General features: G+C 43.7%; 8 protein-coding genes across 8 annotated transcripts; 4 read left to right on the forward strand and 4 right to left on the reverse strand.

The window, feature by feature from the left end:
* On the forward strand, positions 1 to 2,668 carry K450DRAFT_232356 (uncharacterized protein). The gene is made up of 6 exons (XM_051587574.1): positions 1 to 343; positions 409 to 448; positions 540 to 576; positions 665 to 724; positions 839 to 909; positions 1,012 to 2,668. Exons 1-6 carry the CDS (start codon positions 129 to 131, stop codon positions 2,248 to 2,250), a joined length of 1,662 nt encoding a protein of 553 aa, XP_051446296.1. The 5' UTR covers positions 1 to 128; the 3' UTR covers positions 2,251 to 2,668.
* K450DRAFT_232364 (uncharacterized protein) lies at positions 2,233 to 2,732 on the reverse strand. The gene has a single exon (XM_051587575.1). The coding sequence runs from the start codon at positions 2,721 to 2,723 to the stop codon at positions 2,544 to 2,546; it is 180 nt and encodes a 59-aa protein (XP_051446297.1). The 5' UTR covers positions 2,724 to 2,732; the 3' UTR covers positions 2,233 to 2,543.
* A 48-nt stretch (positions 2,733 to 2,780) lies between these two features.
* K450DRAFT_232367 (uncharacterized protein) lies at positions 2,781 to 4,394 on the forward strand. Its single transcript, XM_051587576.1, has 4 exons — positions 2,781 to 3,120; positions 3,188 to 3,301; positions 3,380 to 3,478; positions 3,576 to 4,394. The coding sequence occupies exons 1-4, from the start codon at positions 3,072 to 3,074 to the stop codon at positions 4,049 to 4,051; spliced, it is 738 nt and encodes a 245-aa protein (XP_051446298.1). The 5' UTR covers positions 2,781 to 3,071; the 3' UTR covers positions 4,052 to 4,394.
* On the reverse strand, positions 4,201 to 5,710 carry K450DRAFT_232371 (uncharacterized protein). The gene is made up of 8 exons (XM_051587577.1): positions 5,513 to 5,710; positions 5,219 to 5,276; positions 5,117 to 5,159; positions 5,004 to 5,024; positions 4,841 to 4,911; positions 4,558 to 4,591; positions 4,407 to 4,480; positions 4,201 to 4,329 (listed from the first exon to the last, which is right to left on the reverse strand). Exons 1-8 carry the CDS (start codon positions 5,556 to 5,558, stop codon positions 4,314 to 4,316), a joined length of 363 nt encoding a protein of 120 aa, XP_051446299.1. The 5' UTR covers positions 5,559 to 5,710; the 3' UTR covers positions 4,201 to 4,313.
* A 48-nt stretch (positions 5,711 to 5,758) lies between these two features.
* K450DRAFT_232378 (uncharacterized protein) lies at positions 5,759 to 8,018 on the reverse strand. Its single transcript, XM_051587578.1, has one exon. It carries the CDS (start codon positions 7,990 to 7,992, stop codon positions 5,926 to 5,928), a length of 2,067 nt encoding a protein of 688 aa, XP_051446300.1. The 5' UTR covers positions 7,993 to 8,018; the 3' UTR covers positions 5,759 to 5,925.
* Positions 8,019 to 8,985: 967 nt separating this feature from the next.
* On the forward strand, positions 8,986 to 10,154 carry K450DRAFT_232384 (uncharacterized protein). Its single transcript, XM_051587579.1, has 5 exons — positions 8,986 to 9,311; positions 9,382 to 9,515; positions 9,579 to 9,846; positions 9,917 to 9,956; positions 10,026 to 10,154. Exons 1-5 carry the CDS (start codon positions 9,007 to 9,009, stop codon positions 10,107 to 10,109), a joined length of 831 nt encoding a protein of 276 aa, XP_051446301.1. The 5' UTR covers positions 8,986 to 9,006; the 3' UTR covers positions 10,110 to 10,154.
* A 367-nt stretch (positions 10,155 to 10,521) lies between these two features.
* K450DRAFT_232387 (uncharacterized protein) lies at positions 10,522 to 12,267 on the reverse strand. Its single transcript, XM_051587580.1, has one exon. It carries the CDS (start codon positions 12,184 to 12,186, stop codon positions 10,603 to 10,605), a length of 1,584 nt encoding a protein of 527 aa, XP_051446302.1. The 5' UTR covers positions 12,187 to 12,267; the 3' UTR covers positions 10,522 to 10,602.
* Positions 12,268 to 13,554: 1,287 nt separating this feature from the next.
* K450DRAFT_232391 (uncharacterized protein) lies at positions 13,555 to 14,612 on the forward strand. Its single transcript, XM_051587581.1, has 6 exons — positions 13,555 to 13,643; positions 13,707 to 13,825; positions 13,909 to 13,994; positions 14,063 to 14,139; positions 14,215 to 14,330; positions 14,400 to 14,612. The coding sequence occupies exons 1-6, from the start codon at positions 13,617 to 13,619 to the stop codon at positions 14,527 to 14,529; spliced, it is 555 nt and encodes a 184-aa protein (XP_051446303.1). The 5' UTR covers positions 13,555 to 13,616; the 3' UTR covers positions 14,530 to 14,612.
* Positions 14,613 to 15,679: the final 1,067 nt, after the last annotated feature.

A 15,679-nucleotide genomic window follows, 5' to 3' on the forward strand; every position in this document is an offset into this window, starting at 1 on the left:
CATTTTAGAAACATATAATTTTTTTTTTACAAGTTGTCACGGAAAACATTATCTTTTCTTTTTACATCTTTGTTCCCTTTACCTCTTCCTTCATTTCATCTACTTGTTCTTTATAACAAAGGGGAATTATGCAGGAGAAGACTGAGATCGAGTCCTACAATCATCCTCAGGATATTGGCTCGCCCAGAGGAACCACTCCTCAATATGAAAACTATTCAGACTATGATGCCAACGAAAAGAACGTTGACGTTTCTGATGTCGGTGCCATGGAAGAACAAGTTGGCACCAAGCGTGGCTTGAGCGCTCGTCATATTCAAATGATTTCGCTTGGTGGAGCTATTGGGTAAGTGCAAGTCATTTTGTTCCTGTACACTTCTCACGGTCATAATGATCTAACCTACCTGACAGTACTGGTTTGTTCTTGAACTCTGGCGGTAATATCGCATCGGTATGTTTGACGTTAGCCATGATTCTTTTTTGATCCCACCGAGAAAGGGTTGTTACTGATAACGGAGTGAATTTTTTTTTGAAACGTATAGGCTGGTCCCGCAGGTGCTCTTATAGCATACATCGTTAGTAAGTATTTCAGCTATGTAGCACAATGCTTGTGTAAACGAGGCATTTACAATGATTATACCGGTATTAACCCACTTCTTCCCAATAGTTGGCTTCATGGTGTTCTGTATCATGACCTGTCTTGGTGAAATGGCTACATACATGCCAAGTAAGTTAGAGAATGGATTGACTATCATAAGGACCGGGAGGCTTGACTCCGCTCCAAAATACACCCACAATGTCCTTTTTGCTGATTGATGTTCCACAACTTTCCTTCTCATAGTCTCTGGATCGTTCAACTTGTACGCCTCAAAGTTCGTGGATCCTGCTCTTGGTTTCGCCCTTGGTTGGAACGTATGTTTTTAATTTTCGCATATTTTAAACATTGGTTTGGGAATGAATTCCCACTGCACATAACAGTCATGCTCATACTTGTTGTTGCTTCAACCTTTTTAGTACTGGTTCTCATGGGCAGTCACTATTGCTACTGAATTGTCAGCCGCAGCTACTATCATTGACTACTGGTTCCAGGATAACCAAGTTGTCCCTGATGCTGCTTGGTCAGCCATCTTCTTGGTTCTCATCTTGGGTATTAACACCTTTGGTGTCCGTGTCTATGGTGAATTGGAATACTGGTTCGCTATGATCAAGATTCTCTTGGTCATTGTTTTCTTGATTGTTGCTCTTCTTGTCACCACTGGTGCCGTTGGTGGTCATACCATTGGTTTCTCCTACTGGAAGGACCCTGGTGCGTTCAACAATGGTGTCTTGGGTACTGTCGGCGTCCTTTTGTCCGCTGGTTTCTCTTTCCAGGGTACCGAAATTGTCGGTGTCACTGCCGGTGAGGCCAAGAACCCCCACAAGAGTGTTCCTCGTGCTATCCGCAACGTTTTCTGGCGTATCCTTATTTTCTTTGTTTTGACCATGCTCTTCATTGGTATGTGCGTCCCCTACGACTTGCCCGAACTTTCCACCTCCAGTGATGCCGCTACCGCTTCGTTCACCATCATTTTCAACATTGCTGGTATCGGAGTCGGTGCTCACATTGTCAACGCTGTCGTTTTGAGTTCTGTTCTTTCCGCCGCCAACTCTTCCTTGTACACTTGCTCTCGTACCATGATGGCACTTGCTAGAGATGGTAAGGCCCCCGCTATCTTCTCTCGTACCACTCGTTGGGGTGCTCCCGTCTTTGCCACTCTTGCCTCCTCCATCATTGGCTTCGCTTGCGTTTTCGTCAGTCTTTACCGCCCAGATGATGCTTTCATTTGGTTCTTGAGTATCACTGCCGTTACTGGTTTCATCAGCTGGACTGGTATTGCTGCTGCCCATCTTCGCTTCCGCAAGGCTTACGTTTATCAAGGCCGTGATCTCAACGAATTGCCCTACCGTGCTTTGTGGTTCCCCTTCTCTCCCATTTTTGCTATTGTCTTGACGGTCTTGATTGTTCTTGCTCAAGGTTATGGCGCCTTCTACCCTCAATGGGATGTGACCACTTTCTTCATTGACTACATCGGTATTGCTCCCTTCATCTTGACTTATGGAGGTTACAAGATTTTCCGTCGCTCCAAGGTCATTCCTTTGGGTGAAGTCGATCTTGATACCGGCAGATATTTCCCCACTGCTGAAGATGAGATCGATAATGAGAATGATCTCCATAGACCTTGGTACAAGAAGATGTTCTCCGCCATTGTTTAAAGTAGACCGCGCCAACCTACCTTCCTCCATCTTTTAACTCATCTAAAACCCCCCATTTTTATGCCTATGTTGGGCTTTCTCCTCGACTTTTCAATGCCACATCTTCAACTCTCTGGAGAGAACAAATGACCAAAATTATTTATTACCTCGATCGTATAAGCACTTTCTACCACCCTGCTGTCTTCTACGCCCCTCTTATTGCTGGTACGCTTTGCCCATCCCTACCCTATTTTTTCGTTTTGTATATCCTAAGATGTATAATGTGACCCTATAAATTTTGATATAATGTATCATTATCCACCATCAAGTTGCTGATCTGAAGTAAAGAGCGGCGGAAGTAGCCATTTTGGTGCGCAGTAGGGCGGGATTAATAATACTGGTAGAGCGCAGCACCAGCTTGACATATAAACGTGGGCAAGCGGCGCTTTGATCCGCACCTTCTTTTTATACAAAATGTTCACTTTGGTTTTCATCGTGTCGGTGCTGGCTGGGTTTCTATTCACCCCATCAGGTCGATCAAAAGGTATTTGGTCCGTTCGCGTATCGGCCACGGCTTGTAGATGAAAGTCCTCTGACGGTGCTTCGTGTTTGTAGGCGCTTGTTATCTGCGTGCAACGACCGATTTCCTGATATTCCTATTGCCCTATCATCGCGTCATAACAGCTCATCGCACTCTCCCCTCACGACTACCATGGTTGTATCCTTATCTCTTCCGGGTTTTAACATTTCCACTTCCAACCCACCTCAAATGGACACAGAAAGCCATAGGTGAGGGCTGGCAGGGCTATTGGATTGGACGTAACGCTGCTGCCGTTGACGACATGGAAACCTTGGCGGCATCAGCTGATTTTGTTATTCTGGATATGCATGGTAGGCGTCCCCACAACCTCGTGTTGTTCCCAACCCCAAGTGTATTCTAACTGTTATCTTTTATCAGGCGGAGGCTTCACTGATGGCAACGCACTGATGTATCTCCGTACCTTGGTACAGTGGCTTACAGACATAGACAATGGATACGGTCTGAAAGGCATTATCTTATCTATGGAGTATGGTGGGTTTGTTTTCAGCGCAGTAAGGGTATGCAGCGTACTGTAAAATTACTGAACATGGAAAATTTTCCCATTTCAAGAACTCGCACCTACTGCTAAATGGCCGAGGCAAGTAAACGAATGTATGGCAGCGTATAAACATATCAAATCTCTGCTTCCACCCGAAAAAATCATTCTAGGTACGTTTTCACTATAGCTGGCTGGCGATTGAAACGTCTCCCGACAATGTTTCTTTACCATGCGCTTCTCATACTTTCTTTCCATGACATATATAAGCTGGTGATAGTGCAGGAGGTTGCCTTGTACTGAATCTACTCGCAAAAGGGTGTGAGTGTGCTGCAGCCGTTACTATTTCCCCTTGGACAAAACTTCGGTCTGATGCCTCCACAATTTATACTCTGAAGGATAAGGACTGGATATCGGCAAAGGGCCTCAAATTCTGTGAAGATGCATACGTGCCTGAGGCGGTGGATGCGCATACACCTGATATCTCCCCATACTACCAAACCTCCTTCAAAAACTATCCACCATTGCTTGTGACTTTCGGCACGGGTGAACTCTTTCTAGAAGACATCCGAGCATTTGTTAACAAAGCACGGAAGGATCAAGCGACAGTAGATGTATTGGTACGGGAAGATATGGCTCATAAATGGTCAATGCAACCACTCTATTGTCCAAGCCTACAGGCATGGAAAAGTGATAATGCTGCCATTGCGCGATGGATGGCACTACACCTACGAGCAAAAGAATAACAAGATTATATCATACTGCTTTAGCATACCAATATGAGTAAATGTAAAAGGACAAGAGAAAACATGGTTGGAAATTATGATAGTTGGAAATTACGCAATCAAAAGATATTGAATGTACATTATTGCATTTTCAAACTGAAAGAGTGTGTCAAAGCAACGAACGCAAGGCCAGCATTGCAGCAGCTCTGTGCATGTAAATAAATCACTTCCTACTTGAAATAATTGTCTCTTGCAGATGTGACATTAAATCAGTTGGGAACGCCTAGACGGTATCATCACTGCCGTGCGCAATTAAAAAAATAAATAAACCAGATTGCTTGGAACCGAATGATTTACATAGCACACCATCACTTACTGAAATGCCCATGATGTTTTCTTCGGCGAGCTCTTCGCATTTCTAACGTACAAGTCATTGTCCGGTGGTAACTCCTAAAAAATTACAAGGATCTTATTAGAAACTATTACAGAAATGAGCATGGACACTTCACATGCCTTTAACTACTTGCCTTTTTTGTGCAACTTGAGAGCATGGATTGTATAGAGAGGCAGACCTGAGCTACCGTTTGCACAGGTGACCAATCTCGGTACAAGATATTCAAACATATGTGTCCATTAGAATAAATCTGTTGAAAATGTAGGCAAAATGACTTTTAGCGATTCCACGCATGACATGTAAAAAGTATGACATTTCCTGCTTAAATCAGCCTTACACTGATGAAAAGAAGGATACAAAGGGTCAATTCTACCATTCAAAGTTTTGCTTGCCATCTCATTATGACTTACTGTGGATGTATTGGGATGTATGGCTTTATGAACAACACTTCTGGTGATTCGAGTGGGTATGATGGCGTAAAGTGAAACTGTGAAAATCGGAGCGAACCAATGGATGAGACAAAATGATGGGTTTTGAAAACGATATCAAGCATGGGTATGGCATAATGGATCTACAAACCTCTAATTTGAAGTGTTCGCCCTGTAGTAGAAAATGTGGGACATGAATAAACGGTATTTTTGGCCCGGTGGTGATGCCCAGGGTGGGAAATAATCAAGAACCCACACACTCACCTCGTACAGTGTCCCGGGAGCACCGACTATTAAGATGACCCAACTAGACACGCCGTTAGATGCCGATTCTCAGTAGCTTAAAGCATCCAACATGTCTCCTACCTCTTGAACGTACTAGCATCCTCTACCGTTACGCCTTCAGGAGGATTCAAGCTCAGGTCTAAGAGGAGACAAAGTCAGACAAATTCTATTAGCCGTATCTCGAAGTGCCGGCCACTCTCGACATGATGCTTTTCCAAAATCCCTTGTAGCATTTCTCATGGATAAACGATGACACTGCCGTTCATCGGCTGCATCACTGTTCATCTCGGTGATGCAAGGTGTAGCATTCAAGCTCAGCTTCGGTCTGGCAGAAAAAGACGAAGCGACTCCGTCTCTCACATGGAGCTCACATACCTTTCAACTCTTTCGTTAACCTTCGCGTAAATAACGGTTTCGCCATGAGGGGTGTCTTGAGCTGAAGAAGAGCAAACGGTGCTGAATCAGAGATCGAAATGCAGAAACTAAAAACTGCTCAGATCAATCTTCTCATTCCTCCCAGCTTTGTACGGAGCCAGTCACATCGACCCGAGACTATAGAGGAAATTGCCGACAGGAGCGTCATCAACAGGAAAAAAAAAACCGTGATTTATGCTGTTGGAACGACGAACCCAGGAATAGCGATTACTGCTGCTATCCATTCATTGATCCCAAGTGATAGTTGTTTTTTCCCGTTTATTATGGTGTTTTTTGTATTTATGGCTGGGAGGGGGGTTTACTTTACAACACTTCCCAATGACTATGTTTTTTGGTTTAATTTCTTTCGCCGTCTATAGCTCATCGTGTCCAACAAATAGTTCCTCGGGAACAGCAGGGATCTCTTGTCTGAGCTTGGGAGCCTTGGCTACTTCAGCGCCAACACCTTTACCAACGACTTCTTCAATACGTTGGGTAAATCCACGCATATCCTTAAGTGCGAAACCGCTGCGAATGGCTGTGGTTTCGTACAAAACAGTAACCAGCTGTGTAATGTCCTCATCAGCTTCTCCATCTTCAATCTTTTCTAACAATGACTGGATGATAGGGTGGTTAGGATTGATTTCCAAGCTCTTCTTTTGTGACGCCATGAACTTGTAAAGAGCATCTTCCTTTTGAGCAGCATTGAAACCCTGAGCGGCCAAGAGCTTCTCCATATGACCGGTCAATCCAAATTCGGGAGTGACAATGGCCATAGGCGACGTAGCCAAACGCTTAGAAATGGTAACCTTGTCGATGTACTCTGAAAGGATATTTTTAAGATAGTGCTGGAGTGGACGGTAAGATTCTTCCAAAGCCTTTTGTTCTGCTTTAGAATCGTCCGTTTCTTCTCCAATCTTGATATCGCCCTTAGCAATGTTGGAGAACATCTTTCCATCATATCCAGGCATGTTTTGCATTAACATTTCATCAATGGGATCAGTAAAGTAAAGCACTTCATAGCCGTCGGCAACAAGACGCTCCAAGAATGGAGATTGTTCGATCTCTTCCACAGTCATTCCAGATGCATAGAAGATGTTCTTTTGGTCGGGCTTCATTCTCTCAATGTAGGCATCAAATCCAACCACTGGCTCTGTAGGGTACTGTGAGGATTGGTAACGGAGAAGGGTGCCGATCTTCTTACGGTGGGTGCTGGATTCAATACCACCATACTTGAGAGCTGATCCATAATGTCGGATAAACTGAGTATACTTCTTCTCGTCAGTCTTAGCAAGTTGAGCGAACATGTCCAATGCCTTTTTGATTAAACGTTTAGAGATCATCTTGAGAGTTTTGTGTTGTTGAAGAGTCTCACGAGAAACATTCAATGGGAGATCTTCTGCATCGACAATTGCCTTAAGGAAAGAGAGCCATTTAGGGAAGAAGTCGCCGGCAACCTCATCAGTAATGAACACTCGCTTGATAAACAACTTGACATTGCTGGTATCTGTGGCAAGACTTTGATAAAAGTTTGCTTCGGGTTCCGGAGGAACGTAGATGATAGAGCGGAAATCGACATCGCCTTCACCCTTGAAGTGAGACCAGGTAATGGGTTGAGCATTGTCGTTCTTGCTGAAGGACTTGTAGAATTCAATGTATTCCTCCTCCGAGATATCCTTGGGGCTGCGGGTCCAAATAGGCTTTTGGGTGTTGATTTGGTTCCATTCCCAAACTTGCTCAGTGATCTCTTCAGGTTCGTCCTTCTGTTCTGCGTTGATCTCTTCCTCTTCAATGTCATCCTCCAAGTCAACCTTGTCATTCTTATCAGGGACAATGGTCTCATTGTGACTCTTCCACAAGAAGATGGGGAAGTTGATGAATTCAGAGTAACGAGAAATCAGATTCTCAACGTTGGAAGGCTCCAAAAACTCGGCAGCATCTTCCTTGAGGTACAACGTGATTTGAGAGCCACGTCCAAGGGTGTTTCCACGAGGATCTTCAGCAATAGTGAAATCATTGACAGCATCGGAGACCCAGACATGTTGAACAGGGTCATCATTGGACTTGGAAGCAACTGTGACGCGATCTGCTACCAGGAACACAGAGTAAAAGCCAACACCAAACTGACCAATCAAAGAAACGTCATCCTTCTTGGAATCTTCCATCTTGGAGAGGAACTCGGAAGTTCCTGACTTGGCAATGGTACCGAGATTGTCTTTCAGCTGTTGACGAGTCATACCAACACCAGAATCGGTGATGGTGAGGGTGCGAGCAACTGGATCAGCAGCGATAGAAATGTTGAGGTTGCTATTAGAGCTCATGGAATCACTATCAGTCAATGACAAGAACCGAATCTTGTCAAGGGCATCTGATGCGTTGGAGATAAGTTCTCTCAAGAAGATGTCACGGTTTTTGTACAGAGAGTTAATGATGATCTTCATTAACTTGGAGACCTCAGTCTACACAAACCCCAATGTCAGCGGCGAAGATATATGACTGTCTCGTTAATTAAGCTCCATCCTTACCTCGAAAACATATTTTTCCTGAGTTTCCTGGATCTTGTCAGCATCAACAGCGGAAAAGCCTTGAGCGGCAGCACCAGGAGCGTGAAAGTGCTCAGGCATAGACAACACGACTTGCTCGCTTTGAGGTTCAGCAAAGGCACAGTTGGCAAGCATGCTTGAGGCTAGAAAGCCCAGCGCAACCATGCGAAGGATGCGTGATGTTGGTTTAGACAGCATTACAGATCGATTTCCTTTGGAAAAGAGAAGAACCTGGGGCAAGTCGCCTGTGGTGGTGAAGCGGACCCGAATTTATTGCTGTTCATAGGCCTGGTTTGGCAACTTTTGATTGGCTGTCGAAAATGAATGAGGTCCATCTTCCGCTGGAGTTGCACCGAGCGTGACCCAATTACACAGAACTGCTACTTGGTACGTGAACATTTAATAGCTCGCAAGACAAGCATTAAAAGAATCTGTATGATACAGTATTTATTTAACACATTGGTATCATTTAAAACGTAGCAAGAGGTTGTGAATTGATCGATATCATTAGTGCAGGGCAAAGGTATCTTGTACGACTTCGTATTCTTTGGCAAAACATTATAGGTTAATATGAAATGAAGCTGCGTCAGTCGTTCTACAAGGCCATCTGGATGTGAACACAATGTTTATCTTTCATGGAAGGCAGCTGGAATCTTTACCATTCGCCAATTCTTTCAGAGCTATCAATTATGGGCCATTTGTAAATATGTCAATACACTGAGTAGTATAATAAGAGTGGACAATGACTATGCTCATCTTTCAAAGGTGTGTATTGCATCGTCATGCGTTTACCAACGCAACGTTAAATTCTTGGACGAACGCGAGCCACCGAAAAATGGTGCAAACAAATTTTTTGGGTCGCGTTCAGTTCAGCTCAGCGCGCCGAAGGTTATTATTTCACTCAAGTCTTCCATGACTGACATAACCAATGAAAAGTACACCGAGCTGGAGCTCTACGATTTACAGCTATATGAGCAGCTGGAGTACCTCGAAAGAAATATAGCCTCGATTGAGCAGGATTTAGCTGATCCTCCAGATGATTCGCTTCCAGACGATATTGATGCTGAAGCCCTGCCCGAGACCATTAAAGCGCTAGAGCTTGAATGCGATCAACTGAGAGCTGAATTGGCGTCAGCATTTCAAGAGGGAGTCATCAAGACTACAGCACTACAGAGTTTGAACGCATCGCACTTGGTTATCAAGAACTTATACCCAGAGTAAGCGCGCGCACATTATAAGACGACTCTTTTACCTGACCTTCCTTTACTAACACGTCTGGCTCCCCAGAGATCCAGAACAGCGTTCACATCTTTTCCAGGAAATTGAGAAGCGAGACGATCTCGTGAGTGAATATCTGCTGGCATTTGAAGAATTACGGCCGTATCAGACGTGGATTAAGGAGACCGAAGCTAATATAATTGGTAAGTCAGTCGTTCGTTCCAAGTAGACTTGTGAGCACATAAATGACTGACCACTATGCATAGAGGTTCAGCAAGAAAACCGACAGCTCATGGCGTCTATCATAAAAGCCGAAGGGGTAGCTAAGGAATCAGCATTGGCACGGGAAGCGACTCAGCGCATTGAGAAGTTAGAACGAGAGGCAGCTGTGAAGAGTGATGCGCTTGATCGCCAACAGGCTGCTTCAGCTCGTGAGTCCAGCAGTGCTCCGTCCGAAGATTTTCAGCGAGCAACGGAGGAAGGAGGCAGTCAGCGCAGACGAGAGGAATTATCAGAAGAAGATTTACAATTGAGGTAAGTATTTTAACTTGATGGGCCACCGACGTCTCATGCTGAGGACTTACTGTCATTTCAGAATTAAAAGAACACGTAATATGCTTGAATTTGCGCGAAATGTTCTACAGGTGAATATTTTAGTGACGGCAGAGGATGGGTATTGGAGTGGCCAAGAATCTAATATATCTTTTTCACAGGGAATTATTGTAGAAAGTGGTATCGACTGGTCAGAAAGTGAACGATGGCTGCAAGTCATCCTGACTGTAGGTGAAGAAGTTTAATGCAAACCCACCACACATAGACACTACCCAGAACCACATGTACAGAATCAAACAGCCTTTTTCATTTTAATTATTACTACAAGCCTGCCTTCATTGGCATTTGTATATTAAACCACACAGTGCAAACGAGGGCCACTTTGAATGGAGTTTTATTTTGTGTATGATGCTGCAAGTATGAGATATGTATAATGTACAAAAAGTTATTACGACCGCGTCAGCGAGACACAAAATTATTGGAGGTTGGCGAATCCAGCACCAAATTACTTGAGGATGAAGGCGTTGGGCCTGAAGAGTGGATAAGAATGGAGCTAGATTGACGTTCTTGTGCATTGTCGTAGTCAGGAGTTAATGCTTTACCAATAGCGCCTCTATCAAGGCCAAGGCGATATAACATGAGAGTCAATGTGCCAGCACTGTGATGAACAAAAAAAAGAAAGTGGTGTTTAGCTATTGCACGTCTGTACCATTTAGGATATGAACTTCAATCAAAACCCTACCGGCTGTAAAACATTTGCAGTCGAAGACGCGTGGCTTCAGAGTAGAGATCGTCAATGCTTCGCGTGGCATAGTAGCCAAGTCGAGTGTTTCGAACAAATACGTAGAATTCGCATACAGCCACCAATCGTTCTCGACACGATTCGTCGATGTAACTCCAGTCGTCTTGTTCAATCAACTTGAATCGGAAATGAACTATTTTGGCGGGCCGGCCGCAGGCATGACATCCTTGTACAGCGCTATTAGTTGAGCTGGAAAACCATGTTTGTTTCGATCCCGAGTTTCTAGTTGGCGCCGTCGGCACCTCATAGCCTTCGGATGATTCTTCAATAAAACATGGGCTGATCATGATCGCGTCGGCAATTTTGCGGGATGATAAACGAGGATGAGGTCCAAATCGAAGGCAGGGTTCAATGTCTTCATTTAAACAATGTTTGAGGAATGGGATGGAGTGAAGTTTCTTTGGCGGCGTTACTGCAGCAACTTGAACGAAATCCTGGAATTCGAGCCAGTTGTGATCATCAATCTGAGGCTCCTGATTTGGCGGTGGGGACGGCTGTGAAGAAGGCGAAGGTGGAAGAGAAAACGATGATGATGAAGCTGTACTGGTTTCTTTGGCGATACCATGTAACTTAGCCATGTCCAATTGAGCTCTGAAATAAGGGTCATTGGCGCTAATGCGTTTGATCTTTTCCTCCATGGAAGGACGAGAACCGCCTTTTTCATCGCCATAAATTGCCGATACTTTCAGCATGCCTTCTTCGTCTTGTTGACGATCATATGTCATTTCTTCCATGCGAATTCTCAGTTCTTGGAGCTGAGATTGCTCCGCAGAAAGTCGGTCCTCTGTCTCCTTCAGTAGGCCTTCCAGTTGGCGATAAGCGACTTCGAGTTTCCATTTTTCACGTTTCTCCACAGCAACCATACCATTTGCTTCTTCAAACAGTCGGCGACTTAGTTCTTCGAGTTCTTGCTCAAGCAAATCTTTTTCATGCTGAACTTCTGAAACTCTGTTGATTTCCCCCACATATTTTGCATTTAGGGCTTGCATATCCTTTTTCAGCCGAACAAGTTCGCTTGATTTCGATTCTAGATTATGCTCCAGCTCCTGCACTCGAGCGTTGAGACGTTCTAAATGCTGTTCTTGCAGTTCTGCACGTTGTTTAGCTTCTTCTAACTCTCTCTTGGTAACGTCCAGCGTTTCCATAATTTCAATATTTTTGTTTCGTGCCCTTTCCAAGGCGGGGACAGGTTGGTCACATAGGGAGCAATTTTTTGATGTGGTGGAGGTGAATATTTGTGTACAACTGCAAGTTCCAGTAGAGGGCAGTTCTTGGTAGGACTCTTCGTCTAGATCATGCAGTGTGTTATCTATTGGTTCTTGACGGTTGTCCGTGGCGAGATTTATTGCTTCATGGTCTTGTTTGGAATCCGGTGTTATCCGAATGTCTGGTGCGGGTAGTGCAGGGTCAGGGTCAGGTAAGGAATCCATGTCTTTTGCAATGTTCATATGAAGTTCATTCTCGCTTGACTCTGAAATGTCCACAGTGGCCGAAGTTATTCCACTTAGTGACTCAGTCATTTTGTCAAAGGAATGGATTGACAGAGCCGAAGAAAAAGCTGTAAGGTATTAAAAGGAGGACCGCTTGCGACTGGAAAAAAAATAAAATATATAAAATCGATCAGGAGACAAAATGGGGGGGAATACAAGCCGATGACCGCTTTGGTTGGTTATTCACTCATTCAACGATCTCCACACAACCACCATTTGGCGTTCAGTGCTAATTTGGACCTGGTAAAAATAGCGATTTCCGTCGTCGGCGCGACCATCTGGTCCAAAATATTTGACTGTTAGCATGAGTCGTTACTATCAAAAGAATTTTGCATGGACCCAATTTTGACACCTCACCCAAAGTGTTCAGTCTTTTGAGAATTACATGGCACTAAGGAAAATGAATAGAAATGTTCAAAGAACGTTATGTCGTCAATATCTCATGACATAGTTACCGACATGGTACAGGGTATAGCAAAACGGGATGCTAAAAATAGGACAGGAGTTCGTGTCAGTCGTTGCAATGCGCTTTGATCTACAAGGTTAGTTGATATGCGATGGTTATCGCCAATGCGGCACATCGTAATGATTTCACCGTAAAACCTCCTTAGGCTTAAACCAATACATCATAGTAGAAGTTAAATACAGATTCAAAAAGAAAACACGGGTTGCATATCTCGGCAAGCATTGAAGCGAATGCGATGCCACAGATACGACGTATACAGAGGCGCATTACATCAGCCTCAGGTGCATTATAACTCCTATCTGACTAAAGCATTTTGATGTAGTGTCAAAATCATATGTTTAGAAGACTAACCATCAATGCAGTGTTTGTAATTAAAATCAACATCAGCAAATTATTGGTTGTCCCATGAACTTTCATACGTACTTCCAGAGACTTGCACACCGCCATTGTTTTGAGTCGACAAAATAGGATACTCCATTGCCGCGCAAAATTAAGCTTCGGCGATTTGGTGGAGGCGGACAGAACGGGTGCTGTAAAAGGGTACGAAGAGCAGAAGGAGAAGTTACCATCATGACCAGCAACACGTTTCTCTACTAACACGACCAATTTTGCTCATCCAGTCATTTACAGCATTGTCGCAGGTATTTTTACGGCAGTGATTGAAGAAAAGCATCTGTTTCCCAATAACATATATCAGAGTGTCCGTACTGAACCTTCATAAAAATCTATGAAACTGACAATTTGTATATTGAAGTAAAGCTTCCATATCTAGCCATGATGATATTTCAATTCTTTCACGAGAATATGCTGGTTTTATTATTGAATTTAATGTAATCAAGTTTTATTTTTCTGTCAGTATCTTGTGGAAATGGTACTGCCACGTTCTGATGGCCAATGTGATGACGTGGAAATTCCGACTCTCTGCTGTTCCTGTCTTACTGGACAGTCATTGACCTGAGCTCTTGTGCCCGACACACGCTTCGGCTTTTCAAACATGCACAATTTACAGCAGCGTCTCAGTGTAAGATTTATGCATCATCGCACACCAGCATACCTAGAGCAGACTAAGAACTAGATCCTTTAGGCTACCTTTTCGTTCGCTGTGAGCGCCTTGTTCACCGTCCTTGGAGTTGTGGCAGCGATCTCATGGGTGACAGGATACGGAACAGCTGCCACCAAAGTCAACGTCAGAGACATACGAGTGTAAGAAAAGTAGATGTACGCTCATTCCTTCCAGGGAAAACTTCACAGTTTCTAATACCCATTCTCTCCCATGCAAACTTTAGTATTCAAAGTCGATATGGTCCTGATTACTTTGACTATGGCCGAAAAACGAGCGAGTTCGGTATGCTCAAGTTCGACATCGATGCAGGTATAGTGGTTGCTAATGGTGTAAAAAGACATCAAGTATGGTATGACTGACTCGCAATCATTGCCCAGATCTTACACCTCTCTTCAACTGGAACACAAAGCAAGTCTTTGTTACCGTTGTAGCAGAGTATGAGACAAAGACACATGTAAGTAGACTACTATGTTTGGAAACATCAGCTATGGATAAGATCAAGGAATTAATGACGCGTCAATGACAAAAGAACAAGAATCAAGTTGTCGTATGGGATAAGATCATTCGAGACAAAGACTCAGCGAAAATTAATCTGCGTAAGGTATCCAACAAATACGCATTAATCGACTTCAGTCAAAAATGGAGGTAAGAAAACCTATGACCATCTAACTCTCTTCACTGCTAGACTGTCGCTCACATTTGCATCTATTTCAGAAACCAAGTAGCCAATTTGTCTGTTCACTGGGATGTCACTCCCCACGTTGGCATCCTACAGAACGGACGGGGAGATACCTCTTCGGTAAAGTTCACTTTCCCCAAATTTGAAAGTAGTGGCGGCCGATAATTACTAGAATTTGTAAATTGTCCATACCTCTTCAAACTATAAACCATTTAACAACAACGTGAGAATTTGGAGATGGCGTGTTGTTCATGTAGTGATGTATTGACACATGAGGGTATGATAGAGTTTTTATTCTTCAAATGAAGGCAAGTATAAATAGATACGTGTAAGTAATAACACACGTCTTGCTGTAGTGATGCAGTGATATATGTACAATAAGTGGATAGTTAGTGGGTATTTCTACATCGAAAACCTTTTTTTTTTGTGGGTAAACAAGAGGGAATAGAGAAAATAGTCGTCATTTTTAAGAAAGAGTATCCTTCCAATTAATTCCAGTTAGCCGTAGGCAGTTTTGTTCGAGATGTGATCATCCGAGAGCTTTCACCAGCCTCCGTCATCATGTGAAGCGTTTTTTCTCGTCGCTGTCGAATGGTTGCCAACAATTCTTTAGCAGGCGCAGTAATCGCTTGACTTCCTTGTGCTAACTGAGAAGGTCGTCGGCTAATCGTTTGCGATCCAATCATGGGCTTTTCGTGATCTTCTCGCGCAAACTGATGAAAGAAAGCAAAAAGGGAGAAGAAATTGTTAACATCTCATATCATCACCTTTTGAAAGACAATAGCAAAGGCTTCATACCTGAGATTTCAATGTTGGTGTTCGGACCATCGAAGCAGGTGAACTGTATCGATTGGAGCGCTTTTGTATCAGCAATGGGTTCGCCTGACGTTGGTCATCTAATCCAAGTCTCCTTGACCGCAATTGGGAGTAGCTAGGTTCCATATATTCAGATTCGGCAAGGTCCATTGATCCCAATTGATTGTACATTTCATCAGCGTAGTGACCAGTCCTATCCGTTATCCACGGCTTTTCAGAATACATGGAAAACGTTGGTGAAGGTGGGTTATGATGGTTCCTTGGATTTTCGTCATGACCAAATTTAGCGTTCGCTTTTCGTACTGCCATACCATGGTCGGAAGGGAATTTGGATTCAGATATGGTCGAGAATCGACTGAGAGATTCGATAGAAGTTGATGTGGAGCGGGTTTTTGAAGAGTTTGTACGAAAACTGTAATCGCCTGAAACGTTGGAGGCCGATGAAGACGAAGCCGTTGTTGAGGGAGAAACTCTTGCGTAGCTGTGTCGCATGGATGCT

This window comes from Umbelopsis ramanniana (assembly GCF_025399195.1).
Source record: "Umbelopsis ramanniana AG unplaced genomic scaffold K450scaffold_15, whole genome shotgun sequence".
In the NCBI taxonomy this organism is placed as follows: Eukaryota; Fungi; Mucoromycota; class Umbelopsidomycetes; order Umbelopsidales; family Umbelopsidaceae; genus Umbelopsis; species Umbelopsis ramanniana.

Excerpts from the sequence above, each read along its gene's own strand:
- K450DRAFT_232387 (XM_051587580.1), bottom strand. The coding sequence starts at position 12,186 with ATGACTGAGTCACTAAGTGGAATAACTTCGGCCACTGTGGACATTTCA.
- K450DRAFT_232367 (XM_051587576.1), top strand. The coding sequence starts at position 3,072 with ATGGAAACCTTGGCGGCATCAGCTGATTTTGTTATTCTGGATATGCAT. Across the intron at positions 3,121-3,187 it reads TGTTATTCTGGATATGCATG|GCGGAGGCTTCACTGATGGC; the intron begins GTAGGCGTCCCC and ends ATCTTTTATCAG. Across the intron at positions 3,479-3,575 it reads ACCCGAAAAAATCATTCTAG|CTGGTGATAGTGCAGGAGGT; the intron begins GTACGTTTTCAC and ends GACATATATAAG.
- K450DRAFT_232384 (XM_051587579.1), top strand. The coding sequence starts at position 9,007 with ATGACTGACATAACCAATGAAAAGTACACCGAGCTGGAGCTCTACGAT. Across the intron at positions 9,516-9,578 it reads GACCGAAGCTAATATAATTG|AGGTTCAGCAAGAAAACCGA; the intron begins GTAAGTCAGTCG and ends CACTATGCATAG. Across the intron at positions 9,957-10,025 it reads TTGCGCGAAATGTTCTACAG|GGAATTATTGTAGAAAGTGG; the intron begins GTGAATATTTTA and ends TCTTTTTCACAG.
- K450DRAFT_232356 (XM_051587574.1), top strand. The coding sequence starts at position 129 with ATGCAGGAGAAGACTGAGATCGAGTCCTACAATCATCCTCAGGATATT. Across the intron at positions 577-664 it reads TCTTATAGCATACATCGTTA|TTGGCTTCATGGTGTTCTGT; the intron begins GTAAGTATTTCA and ends TCTTCCCAATAG. Across the intron at positions 725-838 it reads AATGGCTACATACATGCCAA|TCTCTGGATCGTTCAACTTG; the intron begins GTAAGTTAGAGA and ends TCCTTCTCATAG.
- K450DRAFT_232391 (XM_051587581.1), top strand. The coding sequence starts at position 13,617 with ATGCACAATTTACAGCAGCGTCTCAGT. Across the intron at positions 13,644-13,706 it reads ATTTACAGCAGCGTCTCAGT|GCTACCTTTTCGTTCGCTGT; the intron begins GTAAGATTTATG and ends TAGATCCTTTAG. Across the intron at positions 13,826-13,908 it reads AACGTCAGAGACATACGAGT|TATTCAAAGTCGATATGGTC; the intron begins GTAAGAAAAGTA and ends TGCAAACTTTAG.
- K450DRAFT_232378 (XM_051587578.1), bottom strand. The coding sequence starts at position 7,992 with ATGAAGATCATCATTAACTCTCTGTACAAAAACCGTGACATCTTCTTG.
- K450DRAFT_232371 (XM_051587577.1), bottom strand. The coding sequence starts at position 5,558 with ATGGCGAAACCGTTATTTACGCGAAGGTTAACGAAAGAGTTGAAAG. Across the intron at positions 4,592-4,840 it reads AAGCCATACATCCCAATACA|TATACAATCCATGCTCTCAA; the intron begins TCCACAGTAAGT and ends GGTCTGCCTCTC. Across the intron at positions 4,481-4,557 it reads TCTCAAGTTGCACAAAAAAG|GAGTTACCACCGGACAATGA; the intron begins GCAAGTAGTTAA and ends GTAATTTTTTAG.
- K450DRAFT_232364 (XM_051587575.1), bottom strand. The coding sequence starts at position 2,723 with ATGAAAACCAAAGTGAACATTTTGTATAAAAAGAAGGTGCGGATCAAA.